The sequence below is a fragment of the Cygnus olor genome, chromosome 2 (genome assembly GCF_009769625.2).
Source record: "Cygnus olor isolate bCygOlo1 chromosome 2, bCygOlo1.pri.v2, whole genome shotgun sequence".
In the NCBI taxonomy this organism is placed as follows: Eukaryota; Metazoa; Chordata; class Aves; order Anseriformes; family Anatidae; genus Cygnus; species Cygnus olor.
This window is the reverse complement of record NC_049170.1, coordinates 15,553,050-15,575,570: the sequence shown is the minus strand read 5'-3', so window position 1 is coordinate 15,575,570 and position 22,521 is coordinate 15,553,050. Positions and strand designations below refer to the sequence as shown.

The following is a 22,521-nucleotide window of genomic DNA, read 5'->3' as shown; positions in this document are numbered from 1 at the left end:
GTATTTTTCTCTTAAACTAGATGGTGACACCTTCACAGAATTTCTTCAGTCTGTTTGGCTATCTAGTGCTGTGCACACTTACATTATTACAAACAATACATAGCAAAGAAGAACCAGAGTCCTCACAAAGCATATAACCTATTTATTACCCATAGTAATTAGCTGGTACCAGTTTATTTCAACTTGGAGAGTAACCTGATCTCCTCCAGAAAGCAGCTACCACTTAAATTTTCATAAGCAAGAGTACTAACAGGATCTTTGGTAAGACACATGCTATAGAGAAATCCATCTTTTGCAATAATAGCTATTAAGAGCCATAAACTAATTGTAGATAATGGCCTACCATTCAATGGCAGTGATTCAGCCACTTTATTGAGATATATGGATTTAAGTTGACCACTTAAAGACCTCAGCATGCATGAAGAAAAGGGAATAGATTGTGAAAAGACTTGTTAAAAGTAGCAAAGATGATCCTGAGTTGTCTATATATTATGGCACTGAAATAGTCTAGATTTCAAATGAACTTTCAGTGACCTTACTGCAAACAGGATAGTGATGCAAAACAATCAGCAGGCCATGAAGAAGGGCAGCAGAACAGCATCAGCTGAGCAGATGGGAGGTCTGTTCCCACAATGGGCTTCCTAAGCCGACACACAGGATCTGGGGTGCCCTGCACCATGCAAAACAGAGTCTGGGGGAACATGGCTTATTTTGCAAGTATTGTCTTAAAAATAAGTAAGGCCAAATAAATGCAAAAGAAAGAAAATATGTCCTACAACAAATATTTCTTATACTTTTGATTATGTGGGCAATGGCTGCAAAGTGGTATTGCTGCCTGTGTGTAACTGAAGGTTATGCAATGGAGTTGGGATTAAGAGTCAAAGACCTTTTACACAAAGGGTGGTGGCAAGCAACTTCTCCTTGTTTCAGTCTCAGAGCTGCTTGGTAACTCTAGGACATGAATTAGCCAGTTTGAGCTGTAAGTAGGACTGAGCTTTAGTTATCTTCAGTCCTTGTTTTGCCTTCCATCTTCTGAGAACTGATTGAAAGAGACACTAGTAGATCCTAGAGTAAGAAGATCCTTTCCGATCTACTCTTAGCACTAAGTATTTTCATGTTTTCTTTCATTTTTCCAACCATGCCTGGGGTAAACCAATATGTTTACATCTTGCCTACTTCAATAGTCTTGTGCTCTCATGACTTTGCAGTCTAGTTAAACCTTTACAGGTGTTACAGGATATTTTTCAGACAGATCCAGTGACTCCCTCCTTAATGCTTCACAGCCATCTCAAACAACACCTCTAACCAGCCAGATGTCTTTGTTTTTCACTCCACAAAAACTCATTTTAAAATAAATTTAATTCTCCTACTTATTCAATGAGTTATTTCAGTCTCTTTGACAGAAAGGGGGCAACTATGCTTCCATTTTTTTTTTCCCTTGCTGACAGAGCTATGGGAAACACAGTCAGATTGGAAGGTTAAAAGGAGAGAAAGATAAAACACTGGGTTTAGTCAGTAGTCTCAAAAGGCAAAAGAAGAGTGACCCACTCAATTATGCTAACAGTTATGAAGCCGGTAAGTAAATACTAAGCGGGAAGATTGGTATCAATATTTAATTAGTGGATTGATGCAAAGATATCACTCCTGATCTATAAAACAGTGAAGCTTCCTGAAAGGTAGATTATTTATTAAAGGGATACCAGTTGTACCCCTGACATGGAGAACACATCCCTGGCAGGGATGTGGAAAAGGAGTGGTGGGATGAAGTGGGCTCTTCTACTCTTTTCCGACACAGAGTATGTGGGCACTGAACAGGGCTATTTCATGCTATGCACGCCTTAGTAATACGAAATGTAAAAGTGTTTGGGAAGGGAGGGAAGCAGAAAACTGGCATAGAGAAACATGTTACAGAGGAAAGGGAATAGAGGTGCTCAAGATGAAAATAATGCGTGAAGAATGCCCATCTTACAGTCCTGAGATGCTGCCTGGGTCTTCAAAGGCACGTCTGCACCCATTTGCCTCTTTGAGTGAAGAAGTTCACCGTTTAGGTTCAGCTAACAGATGGGTTGGATCCCTTCCCTTCCTCTGTGCATGAGGAATTAAAAGTACATGGCAACTTCTTGAGAGATTTCTGTAATGCAAACCTTTTTGGGGAAATTGTGAATTTTATATTTATATTTTTATTTTTTTGGCGAGGGAAAAACAAGAGAATTGAACATGGGAGTTTTTTTACAGCTTGTATCACCTGAAATATTTTTTTCCTCAGGCAAGCCCTTCATCCTCCAGCCTCTTATAATTAAATCCTTCAGTCTGCATTATGACAACACCTCCTCCTTGCTTTCTTCACTTGAGAGCACCACTGGACCTCTCCCTCTGGTACCAATGGCACTCCAGTAAAGCTGTCATTCCTTTTTCAATAGGATCCAGCTCACCCATGATGAAAATGCAGCTGTCTGTAGGGAAGCACAGTGCATGGTGCACAGTGATGCTGCACAGTGACAGGGACATGAATTAAATGCCTAAGATGAATAAAAACAATGTAAATTTAAATAGGAGAATATGATTATTGAAGGTGAAATTAGGTTTGGAAACATGATAAGAATCCATCCATCTGTGAAAAGTGCCAGAAGATTTTTTAATGAGATTTTCAGCTATAACCATTGAGGCACCATCAGTCCTGAGGTGATAAGATTACAGTTTGAATGAGTGTAACTATGAAAATAGAACTGTATACAGGGAACTGACCTACTGTAGAAAACCAATTAGGGTCTACAGGGGGACTAATGGGCAAAGAAAACAGCTATACAAAGTATCCTATGGAAAAAAAAATACACTTTGTTATAATTCAACAAACACTTGTAGATAAAATTGTGGTTATGGGTGACTTGATGCATAAGATGGTATAAAAGAAGAAATTAAAGCTCTAACAAATTAATGTTGCTTGAACCTATATGCTGTTAGGCATAATGCATTGCAAAGGACAGGATAATTAAAGAATAGGAAGGGAATTAGTTCTGGGATCTAACAACCATAATGTCTGCAAATTTACCTGTGATCTGAAAATCAAAACCAAATTGGACATTTGACTTTGGGAAAGTGGGTTAGGAGAATTGAATTAAAAATAGACTAATTACACATGAGAAAAGACATATGGGGATCAAGTTTAGAAATATGCTAGTAAGCACTTGTTAAGTCCTCATATGCCTCACAGAAGGCAGTTTATGAGGACTGAGGAGACTCTTTTTCCACTGGGGTCAGTAGGTTCGGTCCAGCAGGCAGGCTTGTACAGGTAGGCATGACTGTCCTTTCCGTGATGCCAAGGGTCCTTACCCAACTGTACGTCAGCTGGGCTGCCCCTGCTTCTCCTGCGCATCTGCCTGATGCTGTATAATCATATTTTATGTTCTGCTAAAGGGCAATGAAATGAGACTGGGTCCAGCACTGCAGCTACATGGCTGCTGATTTAGGGCTGGTTTCTTTGATTTGTAAAATAATGACAGGGTTTGCTTGTGTCTACTTGCCTAAGACCCTTTTTGCAGACCATGACCCTAATATTTGAACCTCAGAGTTATGTACTCCTGGCTTTGGCTTTCTTTAGATGAACAATCTGTTATTTCCATCTGGTCATTATTTTCTTCCAAGTTTACAGGTTATGGTGGGTTTCACTACCAGAACCCATTGCAGTATTTTTGTCTTTCCTTCATGCAGTCTCTTTAGTGTGGGAAATGGAAGGCTTAGTGCTAAGTAAATATTAGCTTCTAGGCTAATCAATTTCCCCTAAATGAAAGAAAGACAATTTTCTTAACTTGAAATACTTGTCTGTCTTTTCTCAACTTCATCCTCAATGGATTCACTTTATAGATTTTTTTTTCTTTTTCCCACTAATTAATTCCATTGTCATCTATTTTCCCTCAAAATGCCTTGCGGCTGAGTATCACAGAAACAAACAGAATGCAATGAAGTACATTCCTAAGGAATCTGGATTTAGTGATTGTATGAACAACAACCTTTACAACTAGTTTTCAAGAGCAATCCCCACTCTAACCACAAAGCAAAGTTTTGTTAGAAGCATTGCTGTAGTTCCAGCTCATATTTTAAACCCATACCCACAATACTGCTTTCTCAAGGAGAAAAGATTTGATATTTTCTCTTCAAGTATCACAATCATCAAAAATATGGTAATAAGCACAATATTTTTCCCAGGAGTAGCAAAGTAGCTGAGGTAAGTATGTCCATGAGCACTCAAACTAATGACATACTGACAGTATGTGCACTGCTCATAAGTGCAAAATAAAGATTTGACAAATTTTAATGTGCAAAGTGCTTAGTATTAAAACCATGCTGCTAAAACCACCCTAAACAATGAACTGTCCTACCCAGGTGTCTGTCCATTGTGCATAAGGACAGTTGAGACAACCAGATTAGATGAGAAACTTAAGTTTAGAAACGTTCAGTAAATACCTAAAGCTAGCAAGATATACCCTAACTTTTATTCTAACTAATTGCCTTCGAACAAGTGTAGCCATGATTAAAACATTGTGCTTGTTGCAAGATAAAGAAAAACAGACATTTAATAAATCCATTTTAGTATAATAAAATACATCAGGTATGGGATATTTTATGAAAATGTTTAATTCAACTGTTTCTTTGGAATGTAGTAGTCATAGTTTGGAAATTTAAGTTACAGTTCAGTTCTATGTGATTTTTTTTTTTTATGCTACTCAGCGTCTGAGAATACAAATGTCATTTAAAGTTAAGGCTTCGCTGTTCATTTTGAAACAACAATTTACAAGTGTCATATTGTCATAGAAAATAAAAATTTCTGTAAAAAAAATTTGCACAAAGTTTTATGATGGTACAAAACATGAAGCAATAATATACCAGTAAAATGAAATCATTTTACTACAGAAGATTTTTATAGTTTTTCAATAAAGAAAAAAATATGTTATTTTACACTTTAAAAATTATGAAACAATCTAAAACAATATAAACTGAACATTTTGTAACACTGCCTTTACAAATTAATAACTTTATAAACATATAATTTTTTTTAAATATATTTATCAGTGCAAGATACTTTTCAATGTAAAGTTGCAGTATCATTTTTCCTTTTTTGAAGGGCAACTTTCATTCTATTACCTTCAGAGAAATCAAATCTTCAGTGCTAGATCCTCATTATCATAGTAAGGTCTGAAGACCACAAAGGAGATACAATTCTTTTTATGTTTACCATTCTCAGTATGTTAAAATATTACAGAAAAACAAAAAACCAACCACCAGCTTTACTCTTCAAACAGACCAAGACCAAGAGCTGGTCCAGAATCTATTGAAATCCATGGGAATATTTCAAAAAGTTTTGCATCTGGGCTCCCCAGTGGGATTTTCTCTTCAAGGCAATACATAAATGTAACTCTCAGGCTAGTGGACTAGAAGTGTTTTGAGCTAAGGAGAGCAGATCCTAACAAAACTGAATCACATGGTGGTATGCTGAAAATAGTTTTGAAAAATCCATTTTCTTTGGGTTAATTAACTAGCTGCTGCGATACCATGATGGTCAACTTACACTGTAAGATATAAATGAAAATTCTGCCTCTGCCAAAGTGAGCTTGTCACTGGGGCCATTTCATGGTCTAAATTTTGGGCTTAATTTTCAGGCCTTAGGTGCTCCGTCTCACCTTCTGGATGACCCAAGGTCTAGAGCCTGGGGAGGTAATTCTTACAATTTAGGCAAAGGTATGAAGACCTGAAGTGTGTGTTTGAATATTCACTATAGTCTCTGCTTTAGGAGTTCTTTGAAGTTGCAACTGTCCACTGTTTTTTCTATTGAGTCTTCCTCTAAAATATTTTCAACTACCTACCTCATATTTTTAACCTTTAGTCTCCCTCCCTCTTCTTCAATTTCTGGGTTACTGGTTTCCACAGGATTTTCTGTTTTGTGATTAGTTTCTGTTTTATGATTAGCATTGTTTACGTTGGTAGATATGCTTCAAAACATTTAATTGAGAAATAGGGGTGTATTCTGTTGCTGTAGTAATTCAATGGTGAATTAGTCCTTCTGTAGTCCTAACCCTGGGCAGGATACTTCATTGCTCTACTACAAAATCAGTTTTGGAAAGGACTAACTCCAAAAGTCACCATCACTTCCCTGGCTCTATGGAGGGAATTCAGTGAGGAAGGAGTTCAGGACTTTGCAGGACACTCCTTCCACCAGGTTTGCATTGGCTGAAGCTCCCCAGCTCCAGCTGTGTAGTGGAGGTCACTGCAGATGGCCTGGGGCTGCCCTCACAGTGGTAGGAGGGGAGAAACCCTCTGCCCCCTCACCTCCTCCTGTGCTCTCCTGAGCACAACATACTTGTTTCTTTTTACCCTTCTGGACCAGCTGCATAAGCTGTTGGATATTATTTGTCCAATAATATTTGTCCCTAAATATTAAAAAATTGCCACATAATTGTTGAGCACATTTTCCTGACAGCTTAAATTATCTCAGCTCACTGAATCTACCACTATATGCACTTCTGGTCAAACAGAAACCTCGTGGTATGAGATGCCAGTCAGATATAACAGAATGGTACGAACATCCCCTACATGCACTGTGGGATTTTATTCTGCCCTCAGTACCCATGTGCAAGCCCAATTAGCATTGATTAGCATGAAAATACAGGTTTACTGAGAGAACAGAAGTCTGATTCAGGTAGTGGCAGGAGGAAAGTTTCTCATTTTAAAGGCAATTGTTTCAGTGAGGGATTCATTTTCCCTAGTGTAATTAACAGGCAAGTTGTTCAGGATAAAAGATGTGTTTCATGACTTCAGGAAAAAAGATACTGTCACTTTATGCTGTTAAGAAGAAACCCAAAGTTCGACTTTGGAGGGTAAAGTTAAGAATTTTCCCTTATTTTTTTAACACAAACTCTAATAAAATCCTTTGCCATTACCAACAAGTTAAAGCTGCAGTTTTCTTTCCTTGGCAATGGCAAATGTTTATGCAATCTACTCAGAGAGAGAAAGAGAGAATGAGAAGAAAAAGGGAGAGAGATTTTACAGTTGAAAATACATTCTATATGAAAGAACAATAAAAGGGGATATTGCAGCTTTATACAAAAGGGTCAAGAGACATGAAGTTGAAATACAGAAAGCAGAACAATCGAGCCAGGTGGTCAAATCTGATTAGCCCTTGCCTTCCTTAGGCTACTTTCTTACCCTAAAATATACTTTTCTTTTAGTCAGTGAGCCATCAGTATATGATTAAAGACAAGGGCGCAACTGGAGAGAAGCAGAGCTGTAGTCAATGTTAACACAATGAGAAGCAGTACAAACAAAAAGGCACTTGAGAGGACATACACTAGCCAGTGCCAAGGACTTTTTTTGTTTAGATTTTAGGCAGTACACTCAGTTACCAGTTGTGTCTGATGATGGCACATACTCTTTTATGGAGTTCACAAGCACAAAATTTAGTACAACACTGAAAAACATCAATAAAATTTGACTGTATTGCTTCGTAAACAGAGCTGACACACTATATTGGTACTGATGCAGCAGTACTTTCAAAAACATCCTAAACCTTCTTTGCCTATGCACAACACGAGCAATTATACACAAATACAGGTGCAGGAGTCCACTAAATTGCTGTTACTCCAATAATTTCTGGGCACTGAGCTACAGACAGCATGTCCATCCAAAGGACCCCACTGAATACATTTTGTGACAGCATCTTGGATTTTGCACAGTAAAACAAAATTATCCATTAACAGAAAACAAAAGAAAGGGAGAGAAAGAAAGACAAAATGTACTATAAGTCAATCATACTTGGTCTCAACACCAGCATTTGATTATTTCAAATAAAACCAACAGAAAAAGCAGACTGTACATGATTCAGATTGTTAACACAGGTTGGTGTCCATGTTTATCGGTTACACACTCATTGAAGCTCCTGAGAAAAGCTTGGCTCAGTGTCATCAATGCACTTTCAGCCTGTACAGTAAAAGAAGATCAACAGTTCCCCAGCACGACCGAGCTATGTCCTTCCATCTTGATTTTCTGAAACTTCTCCACTCACTTTATACCTTCATGCTTCCGAGTAAGAATTCTGTGTGTTTAGTTTGTCTTTCTTCAGTTTTACACCATCGACCAGTTCAAAATTGTAATTCTCCAGTGCAGACAAGTTCCTCTCTGACATCCCATTGTGCCAACAAGCACAGTACAGGACAACTCCACAGATGGCTCCTAAAAGCACCCCAAGTGCGCTCATGGCTATGATAGTAATAAGGATTGGATCTAGGGTTTTCAGGACGTTGCCTGGTTTCCTGGAGATGTTGTCATCGTAGTCCTCATCTGTATGATATCGAGGCGTAAACCCTGAAATGGAGTAAAGAATTGCAAAATGTTCAGAACAGATTAGAGTTAGAGCTTTGTTTGATGAGTTGGAATTTTAGAAAAAGAATATAAAGTTTTTGGCATAAATTGCTACATAATTTGAAAATCTAGCTTCCTGGAGGGTAGTCATAAACAGCTGAAAACTATAATGTGGCCCAAATAGTTGTTGATTTCTTCATACTGTTCTTCAGCCATTGAATCTGCTACATGATAGTAGGGGTCTGACTCTGTCTTGATTTACATAGGAGTCTTGGGAATGAATAACCAGACCTTTTGGTTATATTTTGCCTATGGTATTTAGCTCCAAAATGTTAAATAAATATTATACAGCTCAGTGTGACTATTTATAGTCTTAGACACTGATCAGGAATTTCCACCGAGTTTGAGTCCATCTCCACTTCACTGACTTCAGGATTGGACCTTGAAATGCAAACAGGGACGGAACTGACACAGCAGAGCACTCTGCCCCCTTGTGTAAATATTCACTGGGTATCATAACGTTTTCCCTCACCTCTTTGAGTTTATTAAGGACATAAAATAAACTTACAAACTTTGCTAATTGTTGCAGGAAAAGCAAAAAACTCTTTCTGGACAAATGCTGCTTTCACTGAAACCAATGATAACAATCCCACTGACTGTAACAGAGAGGAAAAAAAAAAAACACCTAAGCTCTATGCCTGAAAAAATGTGACTATATTTTATTATTGGGACAATATGACAATTATGATCCATTTAATGATCCATTTACAGCTATCATCATTGAAAACGATAATGCTTTGGTAGACTGGTCATAAAATGACATTTTCAGCAAGGTCTGAGAAATGATTAGCCTGAAGAGTTTTGAGCCTAATTACCTAGACACCGCATGAGGCATAAATTGTAAGATATAATGATAGCTTTTCTTCAGCTTTGGGCATGCCTTCTAGATAACAAAATATTATGGATCTATAGTGTCTGTACGTATAGATGTATGCAATGTAACAAATATATAAAAATATAATTTTAAATGTTTGAGATAGTTATAAATGATAGAAAATCTATAAGATTGTGTGGCATAGAAGAATGAAAATATGAAATCATTAGTATAAGTATAAGCTTTTTTAGTATTTGATCTAGATAAATAAAAAAACATAGTACTATAAGCAGTTAAGAGAACCAATCTATAAATAAATAGATAAATAGAATACAAAAATTCACATGAAAATACACTTTTAAATTCATGTTCTTGTAACAATAACACATTTTTTACCTGTTTGATTACTTTCTGGGTCTTCTTCATCTATTTCATTCTCCACATCAGTTGATTCTAATGAAGCAAAGAGAATTGACATTGATTATTAAGGTTACAAACACTGATTGACTATCATGCTGGCAATAATGGTATAGCAGATTTTTCTGTGTCAGAGCATCATTATGTCAGCTTGACAGAACTGTTCATTATGATGGGCTCTGAAAATTAATGGAGAAAAAAGGATTTAAAAACTCCTCTCCACCCAGTCTTGGCACAGTTTTAGAGTTATCAGCAGGGGTTTTCCATGCCTAGGAAAGAGAAATCAGTGTGATAAATTAGCATCTCATTCATTGTATTTACAATTTTGGAGCCCAATTCCATAACACTTCATCAGTGAAGGCACAGTTAATCACAAGAACAGTTTCACCGACTGCAGCAAGACCACTCATGTTTGGGCTGCAGACTGAGCTTTTGGCTTTGGCTCCTAAAAGGAGGACACCACAGAAAGATCAGGCACCGTGCCCTGCCTCTCTTTCCTGGTAACAGTCACTCTGGTGGCCTAGGATGAACCCCAGGAGATGGACTGCACCATGAAGAGACTGTACAGTCTTCTTATTTGGCAATGAAATTACCATGTAGTGGAAGCCTGTCATGTTATCCCCAAATGGCTGTTAGCCACAAAGGGTGAGGAACACCCTCTATTATTATTCTCAGTTGTGCTGCCAACTCAGATGGCGTAAGTTTATATTTCTGATGCCGACGCTTCTCAGTTCTATTTCCTCTCCTATGTGAAAGTCATTGCTTAATCTCCATCGTGAAGGACAGGATTCAGTTTCTTGTGTTTATCTGCGGGTGCTGCTGCCAAATTACATGCAGTATGCAATGCAGATATGATCAGCAGTGACTGGAATAACTCAAGACTGGCCAGAAATAAAACCTCTGAAATAGTGGCTCAAGAATAGCTTGGCTCAGATGTGGAACAGGCCATGATCTAACATTACTCAGTGATATATGTCTGGGAGCTGGTGACTATAGCAAACGAGTCACAGCAACCTCAGAGCTGCAGAACAGCAGAGGACAGGGCAGGGGCCATTGCACCATGCTTGCACATCCAATGCGGGTTTGATACAGTGCTTTAAAAAACCTAGGATAGTTTTCAAGTGGTAAATGATCTAAAAAGGGTGAAGAAATTAAATTGGAATTTTGAGCAGTACTTAAGTCAGGTAAGAGCATTAGGAAAAGCAGAATAATTTTAAGAGTACATCAATAAAAATACAGGGAGAGATGTGAGGATGTGAACGTGCTGTGACCCATCAGTAGGGTGCCAGTTCTGAACCAAAAGACAGCATCACTGCAGCACTGAGGTCAGCCTATGAATTAAGCTATGGGCCAAATCAGGGTGTTTTCAGTGCAAAGTTTCCGATATAGGCAGTAATTATGTGTCGCTTTCTCACACAAAAAGCAAACAAACAGAAAAAGAAACAAAGAAAAACAACCAAAACCAAAAACCCCCAACCAGCTACCTAATTAAATCATATTTTGGATGAGATATCGATACGTTCTTCCTATTTGTACTTACTTCTGCAATCCTCTTGTGCTACGTGATTGTCAATATTAATGTCATCCACAGCAATTCCTCCATTTCCTTTTCCAATTTCTCCCTCTATAACCACCTAGAAAAATAAGATAATTTTCACATTGTTTTCATGTTAACACACAATTGAAGCATTCAGGAAATTTTAATTAGCTGTTAACACACGTCTCCAGTTGTCACAATGCCATATTACGTATATTTTGATTGTGGCCTGTCAGTCAGCACTGTAAGCCTTTCTGAACTTACACATGCAAATGTGAATGTATATAATGTCATAACTTCACTGAAGTCTTCTACATCAGCAGCAAAACTGTGGCAAGGATGCAGTTTTGTGACAGATGAGAAATGATTTCTAATGTATTTATTTGGCCTTCTATAACAAATTGCTTGTATCACTGTCATCTGAGATACCATGAAATATGCCACTACTATTACTGTCACAGCAGCAGCACCTCATCTGTAGGTATAAACCTGTCTACATAAATCCTCCAGTGACATTTTCTGCTAAAGCGTATAAAACATGACCAGCAAGGTCTCCATGGCATCATCTCTGTCAGCGTAGCGAACGATGGCCACACTCACCTGGTAGTGTTTCACAGACTTGTGCAGAAGAACACGTCCCTCCTTCCAGCAGTTTGCCTGGTGCCCGCTTAGGGTCCACAGCACCTGGTCGTATTCATCTGGCTTTTGGTACCGCAGCTTGATCTTCAGGGTGCCGACGTGCGGGCCGGACATATGGTACCAGAAGGTCATGCAGTGGGCAGAGTTCTGTGAGTAAATCACGGGGCTCAGCAGCCGGGCAACTTTGCCTTTCTGGCTTTCGTCAGCTTGCGAGTAAATGAAGTTGCCATCTCCTGCTGTGACAGAAGGACTGCGTTAGAAATAGTGACCAAATGTCATTTTATTTGTTCACCTAATAAACCCCAGCCTCAGCCACCCCTGCTCACATTGCTTCCTGCCAAGTCTCACAGCTGAGGGCGGTGCTCTGGGAGCTCTGGGGAAGCACACGTGCTCCAAGGAGAGTTTATATCTGCTGGCCATTGTCTCCTGCGCTGCTCACCAGGATGGCCTGTGCCAAGAATTGCTCAGGAAAGGAGGCAAGAGCATGTTCAGTGTGACAACGTATGCTGCACTAGTCAGTGGGCACCTCTTGAGGAGAGCCAGTCCTTGTGCAGCAGGCTTGGCAGAAATCCCTTGGGCCTGCTCCACACTGATTGTGCAAAGAGCTATTTTAATCTCTGTTTAGTCTGTGTTTGAGAAGGCAAGGTCAGAATGGGAAGAGCACTGGAGAAGAAGATAGCTGTGAGCAGCTACGGTCTGAGATCAGGAACTGAAATCTAAACAGTGTTCCTAAATCAAGTTATACTGTTGTCACAAATGGTGCCAGAGATATTCCATTTGATTTTGGCAATAATATATTGGGCTCCGTATTTTTGTGAGCCATTTTCCAGAAGATTAAGATTATGGTTGGTATTTTCTGAAGAGCAGAATGGATCTATACATGTTGAAATCTGAACACTGGATCCCCTTAACTTTGAAAATCACTTGTTTAATCACACTGGGAGGGAAGCAGGGGGGAATGTAATTTGGTAACAAAATGCTAAGTGAGATACTGACTACAGTGAAGTGCTTGTGATTTGCACTAGCCAAGCCGCCATTTCAGTCAGCTGTTGAACAGCCTATTTGCAGAGGATTAGGGTAGAAAAATACAAAGTTCACCTGTTGTGGGTGAGTAAATTGCATACATTATATAGTCACGTAACAGGATGGAAACAGCATTTACTGGCATATGTTATTTGCCTATATGTTCTTTCCAACTTTGCTTCTGTGTAGAGAGCAGCACAACACGTGTGCAAATCTCATCAAAGAATGGTGATAGGGAAATCCAAAGGGAGGGAAAAAGGAAAATAATCACAGCATTAGGATGTCATCCCAGACGACCTAACTGGCCAAAATTAATCATAACGTACATTTTGAAGTGGTGTATAGAATATTCTGCTGTCATAAAGCAATTGTTGTTGAATATCACTTATGTGGAGTTTCTTCAGCTTTATACAAGTAAAGCTGAGAGCAAGATATACCTGGGGATTGCTCATTGCTGTTCTGCCAATGTGCAAGGTGGCTTTGGTGGTTAATGGCCACACTGAGGGGCATGGTTAGGATGGCAGTGCCATTCAGACTGCTTGTGGTCTGCGTTCACACTCACCCCGCCCAGATGGCAAACCTGGCAGGTGAAGGTGCCCTTGGAGATGAAGGAAAATTCTGGACAATATTGAAAGTGAGTGTAGCAAGGAGCGAAAGGAGCTGCCTGGAAGACTTATTGAAGTTACAGTTGATGGAATGGATAAGCCTTCTGCACTAGCAGGGCCCAGCAGAAACAACAAAATCTCATTTGAAAAATATCATTTCTTCATCTCTTGATTGAAGACAGGTTCAGTCTCTCTATAATCCTTGGTGGCAAAGTGCAGATAGCTCTCATTTCCAGAATATTATTGCAGTGCTGGGTCAGGAACTCTGTCTTCATTGTCTTAATTAGAGCTTTACTTATGCATGCCTTTTAGATTTTGTCAGTCTCTGGCTAACATAGCTTTTAACCTCCTTTCAATGTCAGATCCTACTGAGCCATTTCACTTTACTTTACATCAATTTTTCCACCATTACAGCCTTCACTTCAGCTAACTGCATTTAGTTAATTTGATGCCATTTATTTGTACAATGCCATTTATAGTCAAAGTATTATAAGTTTCTTTTTTTTTTTCTTTCCCTGAAACTACTGTACTTGTCTTAAGATTCAATTGAAAATGTCTCAGAATTTAAAAAGTCCAATTTTGTCTAATTTCCTTGTCATTCTCATTAGGCAAAGGGGTTGCAGAAGTGGGAAGGGGGGGTTCATCTCTAACACATTTGATTAATCTGCACGTATGCAAGAGAGAACACTGAAGTGAGAGACTGTGCAGGTCACACACTGCCTTCCCTTCTCCACTAGCCAGCAGCATATTTATTGCCTAATTATGCAGAGCCATGAGTTAGATACTACAAAACCAACCAATCTATTTCCCAGGGTAATAATTCTGGAAAAACTCTGTGTGAGCAAAAGGATCACTGCAATCGCCAGCTCCTGTTGGAGAGGAGGAGGACATCGAAACAAGTCCATTGGGGAAGTTTTACTTGCAACACCTTTCTGTAGCAGACAGTAACTATAAACAGGAATAGTTCATGAGGTTTGTTCAGGACAGTATCATTTGGTAAGTTATATTTGCAGAATATTTGGCTATTCTTTTTTTTTTTTTTTCTTTTTCCCCCCTACCCTGGATGGCAGTTATCCAAAGGCTAGTCAGAAGGAGGGAATATCTTCAATTCCTGACCATAAATGATCTTTATTCCCCAACAGAAGGGACAATTATGATCAGTTGTGTCTACACATTACGGATCAGTTTGCCCAGACTTATCTTTCCCATAATACATATTTTAGGTATAACTCACGCTCCTGTGGTTTTGGAAGGCATCTTGGTATAAAACAGAACAACTTCTTCCTGTGTAAAATGCCTAAATCATGAACTCATGATTACCTGTGTGGTCTTGAATTGGCCCAGTTTTGCTGGTCAGAATTGCCCACTTCAAATCCACCTGGTTGTCATGTTCCCAGTGGCACAAAGTCTTGTGAGATCCCCAGCCAAACCCACAGTTGAAGTTGTATATTGGCAACTCTGCAGGAAAAGAGAGAAAAGAAGGAAGGAAATATGATTATTAATTGCGTTATTCAGATTTTGCATTTCAGAACCAATTGTATTTATTTGATATTTAAGGGAGCCATTCCCACTTGAAAGTCTGAGAAGCCATAACAAGAGCAGCCCTTCTAGGAAAAAGATGAAGAATGGCTATGTCTAGTAAATGATATACCTGGTTTTTGTCTCTTTATGAACCATATTTTGTGACATTATGTCGTTAGATTAATTCTTCTGATTTGCCCACATTGTCTGATAGACATTGTCTGATAACTCTGTTGTAATATATATGACTCAAAAAGAAAGCTCTGGCTTATCAGATATATTCACTGGTTGTTAATATACATTTGCACCATAACTGTGCAACAAATCACAATAAGATTTGGATAAAAATAAGAGAAGTCAGGAATACTAGTGAAATGTTCTTGTCCATAAAGGATTTCTGGTGAAACGTATAATACGTGGCTTCAGTGTGAAACAGTATTTCAGCATCTTCCAGACAAGTAGGCCCACAAGATGGCAGCATTGAAATGGACAAATTGAGACAGAAAAGGGACAAATGTGGCTGATTGCCAAGTGAACTGAAAATAAGCTTCAAAACAAGCTCCACGTAAAACAAGGGAAGTCTGGTATTATGGTCAGGATGAGATCATATCTTGTTTTCAGCTTCTCTTCAATTCTGCCCAAAGGTTTAATACCTAGTAGCTTATTTTATTCAATACAACTTGGAATTTGGATGGGAATATTATACAAAGATAGCACATAAATCCCTTGTATTTCTTATTTTCAGAACCAGTTTGAAATCTTTTGGGCTTTTGATTTCTACCCCACTGGTATGAACTTTTACCTCACCTTGAGCAATGGCAACTCCCACTAGAGCAATACTCTTTCTAAAGCAATGTGACCAAATTCTGAAGTCTTTTCTCAGACATGACTCACGCCTTATTAAAGGAAAAAACTTAGGTTTAATTTAACGAGATGCTTTGTGCAAATATAAACTGAGAACAAAGGACTCTGTGCTCCCATCACTATCAGCTCTGGGGGAACAATTGTGTTCTTTTGCTATCTCTCCCATTACTTAAAAATAAAAATTAATAATAAAAAAAAAAGAGAGAGAGAGAGGTAATGTAAAACTTAGAATGTCTTTTGTTTATTGTGGGAAAATATGGAGAAATGTGGGAAGTGTGCTGGGACCTGCAGCCGGGCAGACCTCTGAGGTGGATCTCCTCCAGTCTGAAGAGGCAAAGACCTTCTCCACACAGTGAGCAGCCCAGGGAAGACTGGAAAGGCTTTTGAACTCACAAGCCAGATTTTAATAGGAAGTAAACTAGAACTGTTATTTTATGAACCTCAAAGGAAACCTCAAGTGAGTAGGTTAAGACAGGACAGATACAAAAGGGGTTCATCTATCACTCTCTCCTTGCCCGCTGTGTCCTTGTTCAGTGAGACCTCGCTCCCAGACAAAGTTTTAACTCAACTCACCGTACTCCTGCATGGCAGCCACGGTGCCCTCTCCCCTCTGGGCCCCCCAAAATGCCCTTCTGTCAGCAGAGAGGTCTGGGTGCATGGCAGATCCCATCCATCCCTTCTGCTACGGCAGCTCAGCACTGAGCCCTGTCTCTTCTCCTGCCTTTCATCTGCCCCATCCCGCCCGCCGCCCCCGCCCTCCTGCCGGCCTCCAGAGGGGTCTACCCGACATTGTCACGGATGCGGCATCCTAACTGGGAACAAGTGAATTAAACAGATACTGTCTGTTGCAGGAATTCAATGTGGAGAAAACGTGTTTCCCGGCAGACCCCAGCCCTTTCTAGGAAAGGGGAAGATCATGGTGAACAATCTGTCTTTGGGCTCACAACGTTGAAGAAGCAGAACTCAGCCTGTGCACACATGGATACAGAAAGGCAATCCATTATGTTTCTTACTTCAGTATATGTTTTTTTTTTTCCTTTCCTAGACAATGGGACCATGATCAAAGAGATCTTGTCCCAAAGGGGACATCTGAAAATCAAGGGGAATTTTTTTTAAAGAAACAGAGTGACATTGAAATGAATTAAAGGGTTTTAAGTTTGTGAAAAATATCCTTTCATTGTCAAGGAGGCCTAGAGAGAACTTTAAAAAAGGCCCTAGAAAACCTAAAACAAAATTAATTTTATTAATCCCAAAGGATTATATCATGCAAAGCTTGTGATAGCCTGCGTGGTATTCAAACCACAAGAAAGGAGAACAGTGGTAGAGAGATCACATATATTTGAAGATGTAACAGCATAAATAAGCATATAGCACAAAGAGACTGATAGGACAAGGATTGTTCAACTCTGAATAAAAATAAATAGCAGAGGACACAGGAGAAATATATAAATGGGTGAAGAAGAAAGAAGATTACAATGTTCTGTTTTCCCCATTTCATAGCCCACAAACTATGAGGCATCCAGTGGAGTTCAATACTGATCAAAGGAAATACCTTCTCATATAGTGTGAACAACACTGCTTCCCTTGAATGCTGCTAAAGCTGAGCACAATTCAAAGAAAACTGGACATTGAAATAGATGAGGAAAATATCCAAAATTTAATTGTTAATTCTAAAATGCAGGGAGTCACAAGAGCCTTCTGCTTCATGGTTTGAAGCAAGCTCTGAACGCTGGGATTAGAAGGAGAGCTTCAAAGCAGGACGAAATTTCACAGCACCATCTAATAAAGAATTTTTGTACACTTTCATTTGAAACATATAGGCCAGTAAACTGGCAAAGAGCCTAAGTCTGATATGCTTTGGCTATGCCTGTGTTCCTTGGCTTTGGTCTCACAGACAGCATAGAGTAACATAAAAATGAACTTCTTTTTCATGCAGAAGTTAATGAGAATCCCCTGAAATTGAGCAGGATTAGGCATGTAACCTGCTCTCAGTCAGCTACTTTTTGCTGTTTTCTTTTTTTACTGTTTTCTCAGAAGTGATCGTGTTAATGCGTTCTTTAGACAATCACAGCAATGGAACTGAAGGTCAAAGGCAAGGCATTTCAGAGTACTCTCATTTTATGGGCTCCTTAAACATGCCATCTCTTATTGTCTGTTCTTAAGTCTCTTCCAATACTTCTCCCAGGGACGCATAAAAAGAAAAAATAGACCTGCTAGCCAATTAATAACAGACACTTGTAGCATCAGGATAGGTTCATTAGTCGTATGGACAGGAGGACTGTCCCAGCAAAAGACATAATAGTTCAATTCTTCTATTAAAGGTCCCAGGGGGCTGATATAGTAGCTCACAGTAATCTACAGGCAATCTGTCCTCTTCTTTGTCCTTGAACTATAGCTTGGCAGCTCTTGGGGAAGGAAGGAAAGTAGAGAGGAAGGAAGGACGAGTAGCATTTGGTGAGCTCCCTTTGCAGCGCTGACCCATTCCCCTGCTAAGATAATTCCCTTGCCAAGAGGTGATTGATCTTGGGGTTTGTGCCTATTGAGAGGATGAAGAAAACCCGCTATTATGTAACTAAATAGCACCACTTCAGATGAGAATCTGAGAGGGAGGTGTGACGAAATCCCATATGTCTTTTTGAAAATGTAGGGTACGTGATACTGAATTAAAACAGATTTATCCTCTCAAAGAATAACCAACAGCTGTACTTCTTGACCACATCTTGCTCACAGCTGGAACCATTACTGCACACGAACAAGAAAGTCATTTGAAAATCTAGTTGAGTGAGTTTCTTGCAAGTCCATTAATCTTTTGCGGCCCACAGACTTTGACATATTTTTATAACTCTTCTGACAAGAGGCAAGAAAGAGCATGATGGCATTAAAAATGCTATGAAAATTCTCTATAGGATGCTCTTGCCAAAGGGTACATCAACATTAAAATGAGAAATTACAAACATAATTTGGACCACTTCAAAGTAGTATATTGGGTCTGATTCTTATTTGCATTTCACCTTTTTATACTGCTTATACTGGTGGCATAGAATTACCTTAAGTGATAGTAAATTTTAATTTAAGTGCTTTAATATCCCTTTACATCCCTTTATTGATGCAAAGTTGTCCTGCCATAAATGAGGATCAGACCTATTCTACCTTTAAATTATTTCTTTGTGTAGATTTTAACCTCAGGATTTCTTATTTATATTTTCCTGAAATACCTCTTACATGGATGAAAAACAAGATAAGTTACTTCTTGAACACTGCTTTACAAAGGACTGAGCTTACATTCTGAGAGTACATAATGTAAATGAACTGCTTGCTCTGGATGTAAATAGCTAAGAGTCAAGAGTTTCAGATATTTCTGTGGACTTAAAAGAGATGTGTTCAAAAAGGCTAGATGTTGGTGAGTCGTAGGACTGAGGCCTGAAAGGTATTTATGTTGATGGACAGGTTTGCTAAAGGCACCTTTTTAAGTCTGAGGAGCAAAGTATCCTTTTGTATCTGTCCTGTCTTAACCTACTCACTTGAGGTTTCCTTTGAGGTTCATAAAATAACAGTTCTAGTTTACTTCTCTTAAAAAAAAAAATCAAAGCTTTAAACATTTTTAGCAGTTTGAAATCATGATTCTTTTTTATTTTCTTACAATTCAGTCCCCTTGAAATGAACTGCAAAAGTCTCTTTGATGGAAAGCTTGTTTATACACAAGGCTTTCCAGCTATTTGCACTTAACTGTTTCCATAGTGTATGAAAGCTGGCGGGAATAGGATAATCTCAGGCTTTGACACACACAAGTGTGTTAGTCTGGGATAACAAGATTAGGGGTGTTTGCAGGCATGAGTGCAGGCAGGTGGACAGCAACGTAGCTGTTAGCACGTATTATTGCAGAAGTACCTGTGCCACGCCAGGAGCTGGTACTGAGAGGGCTGGGAAATATGTCCTGAATCACCGTGACATGAGCTGTTGTGGCTGGCAATGGCATGTGTAGCTCATGCAGGGTTACCCGCAGAAGCCTGCATCCTGCAGCTGTTCCTCAATAGCTCTTTGGCTTGGAGGTCACCATTTGCCTCGAGGTGTATTAGCATCTTAAGGTAAACCTTAGGGGGAATTATGGCTGAAGCTGAAGGTTCAGTCCTTGGTGTGTTAAATGGATACCTCATTCAGCTTGAGAATAGCTGAAAGAGCTGGAGTGTGCTGATCCCCTGATCCTCGGCCAGCTGAGGCCAGGGGGAGCCCAAGCAGCCCTGTAGCTTCAAGGCCAGTTTAAACTATGCTATTTGTGGCTGCTGTAGCAGGCTTTTGCTCCCTGCAGCATGGCCTCTAGCTCGGACACACTTTCTTGTGCCAAAGAGGTCCAGCCGTGCCCCCTCCATAGAGGGAGATGCACCACCGCCATGCCAAGAAGGCTTTCCCCATGTTGAGGGGAATTTCTGGCTGCCCCTTTTGGGGAGTTTTCTGGCTGGTTTTCAGTGAGGGATTACGAAGCAGCTGGAAACCTTTATGTCTTAAACTGCAGATTTGGGAAACCTTATTTATTGGCATCTGACTGAACTCTATCTATGATCTTTGTAATGTGCTGCCATGTGGGAGCCTGGAGTTTGGGATGTGAACTTGTTCCTTATTCCCCGGAAGGAAACAGCTTCTACCAACACAATGCAGGGAAGTAGCATTGGCATGCTCTGAAGGGAACCTCATAAACTTCTTCAGTAGAGAAAAAACTTGGCTCATCATGCAGTAAACGAAGGTGGTGCAGGAGGGAAGTAAGGAGAGAAAATGAGGATATCTTCATCTCTGGCAGAAACAGTCAATCTATTATTGGAGAGTCCCACCCAAGCCAAAGGGATTAAACACAACCTGTAACTGCATCTGGCACTGTGGAGGAGCGAGGAAAACTGCATACCATGGAGACACTTTATGAATTTTCAATTAGCATTTGTTTAAATGCAAGAAAACAGTCAAAAGAACTGTAAAATAAATCCTTCATTTCAGCCAAATAAAAAGCTACAAGATCGTTTCAGACAGAAAAATCCAAATGTTCTACTCAAAAACCGCTGCGATACCTCCCTCCCCTTCCCCAACCCTAAATTTTGGGGTTGGGGGAGAATTGCTGGCTGAGGGAGAACAGCACAGAGAAGTGTCCTGCGAAGGCACTGGTACCCCTCAATCTGCCCCACTCATACAGCAGGGCAGAGCTAGAAATAGTATATGCTGACCAAGCAAACTGTACAGCCCTGGAGACAAATTTTAGGGACAGTAAATGCATTTGCTTCTGCAATATCAGAACGCAGAAGCCGAGGGGGGGAACAATGTCAGAGAGAAGCCAGCTCTATCTTTTTATCAGCTCGACACCACTGGTGTCCTGTAGGAAATTTTTGCATTATTAGTACCTTTCTTCTACTTGAAGCAAAAGAGGTTTGTGTCACATAGTTGAGGAAACAATGATAAACACTTACCCACCCTGTTAATAAATCACTTGCAAGACTGTGCCTGACTGTACCTTAATGGAGGAAATGGGAGTAGCTGAAAACTGACCTCCTTACCGCTCTGCAATCAGTAATGCACAGAGCTTTAAACTGGTGTTCCCAGTCTCTATGGCTCAGATTTTCTGCCCAAATATGTCCTCTCTTCCACTCCCAGTAAATTGTACAGGATATTAAAAAATGTTATGAAAGCTGCAGAAGGAGCAAAGTAAGGATTTTAAAAGCTGCTAGTCATTGTATTGATTAAGTAAAAAGGACCTGCTGCCAGTGACAACTTCTTTCTCCCTTTTCAAGTTCATGGTAGCAGTTTATGTAACCCCATTTTGAGAAAAATTGCTAGAAAACAATATTGTAAAACTGCCAGCTCCCTGGTGGAGAAAACTGGCAAACTTTACTTGTCTTAGTTTTGTAAAACCATGGATATAAATAGTGAATGGCTTGTGTGGCTCTGTTTTTGTTTTCCTGGAGTTTGCAAACACACTTTGTGTTACTGACATGCCACATTTAGAGACAGTGCACTGTGTGATTAAGTTAGTTCAATTTTGTCAGCATTTGGCATTTGCTGATGCAGAAGGAAATCTTGTTCTCTGCTGTGTCTACATGTGGATGAAAGGAATAAAATATTTACTGTACAGAGCTGAGAGACCAGATGCTTCTTTACTTCAGAGACTTTTAGGGAATGGGGAGTCAGGAAGTGCTGCAATTCATTATTTTGTCTCTGGTATGAAATTTGGGTATGGAATTTATTACGTTTTTAATAAGTTTTTTTTTTTTCTTTTTACCTGGTTGTAGTGTATTGTCTATTACTGTTGGCTTTTCTGTATTCAGTACTGTAGTACCACCTGGAAAAGAAATTATGCATGTCATGATACATGGGACACAACAAAGGACACAGCAATCATCAGGAATATCCTATATATAAATCTGAAATATTACCACCTTTACTAGACATGTAGGTAACTGAGTATGTTAAGCATGAAAATATGACATTAAAGGTCTGGTTTCCTTTATAAAAAATAAAATGAAATAAAATAAAAAATTAGTATTTGTCATTAAATAAAGCTTTTTGTCTTTGGAGTCCTTGCAAACACCAACTAATAAATCCTCACCATGTCCCTATGGCTGTCCTCATTTTATAGAGAGTGATTTGCTCAAAATCACATGGAATATCAGTGACTGATCTTCCTAGCCCCTCCTAACACTCACCCATCTGTGCAT

The 22,521-nt window shown here is 39.4% G+C and overlaps 1 protein-coding gene across 6 annotated transcripts in view; it reads right to left on the bottom strand.

Moving 5' to 3' along the window:
- Positions 1-4,621: 4,621 nt before the first annotated feature.
- Positions 4,622-22,521, bottom strand: part of NRP1 (neuropilin 1) — a 112,096-nt gene continuing 94,196 nt past the window's right edge. For 3 of the 6 annotated variants that reach the window (XM_040550382.1, XM_040550384.1, XM_040550386.1), the window contains 6 exons: positions 22,086-22,145; positions 14,765-14,902; positions 11,778-12,049; positions 11,181-11,274; positions 9,620-9,676; positions 4,622-8,352 (listed from right to left, as the gene is read on the bottom strand). In XM_040550382.1, coding sequence (XP_040406316.1) covers positions 8,063-8,352; positions 9,620-9,676; positions 11,181-11,274; positions 11,778-12,049; positions 14,765-14,902; positions 22,086-22,145 — 911 coding nt within the window. In that variant the 3' untranslated portion in view covers positions 4,622-8,062. Of the gene's footprint in view, positions 8,353-9,619; positions 9,677-11,180; positions 11,275-11,777; positions 12,053-14,764; positions 14,903-22,085; positions 22,146-22,521 lie in introns of all 6 variants that reach the window. The other 3 variants (XM_040550381.1, XM_040550383.1, XM_040550385.1) reach the window with 1 other exon arrangement.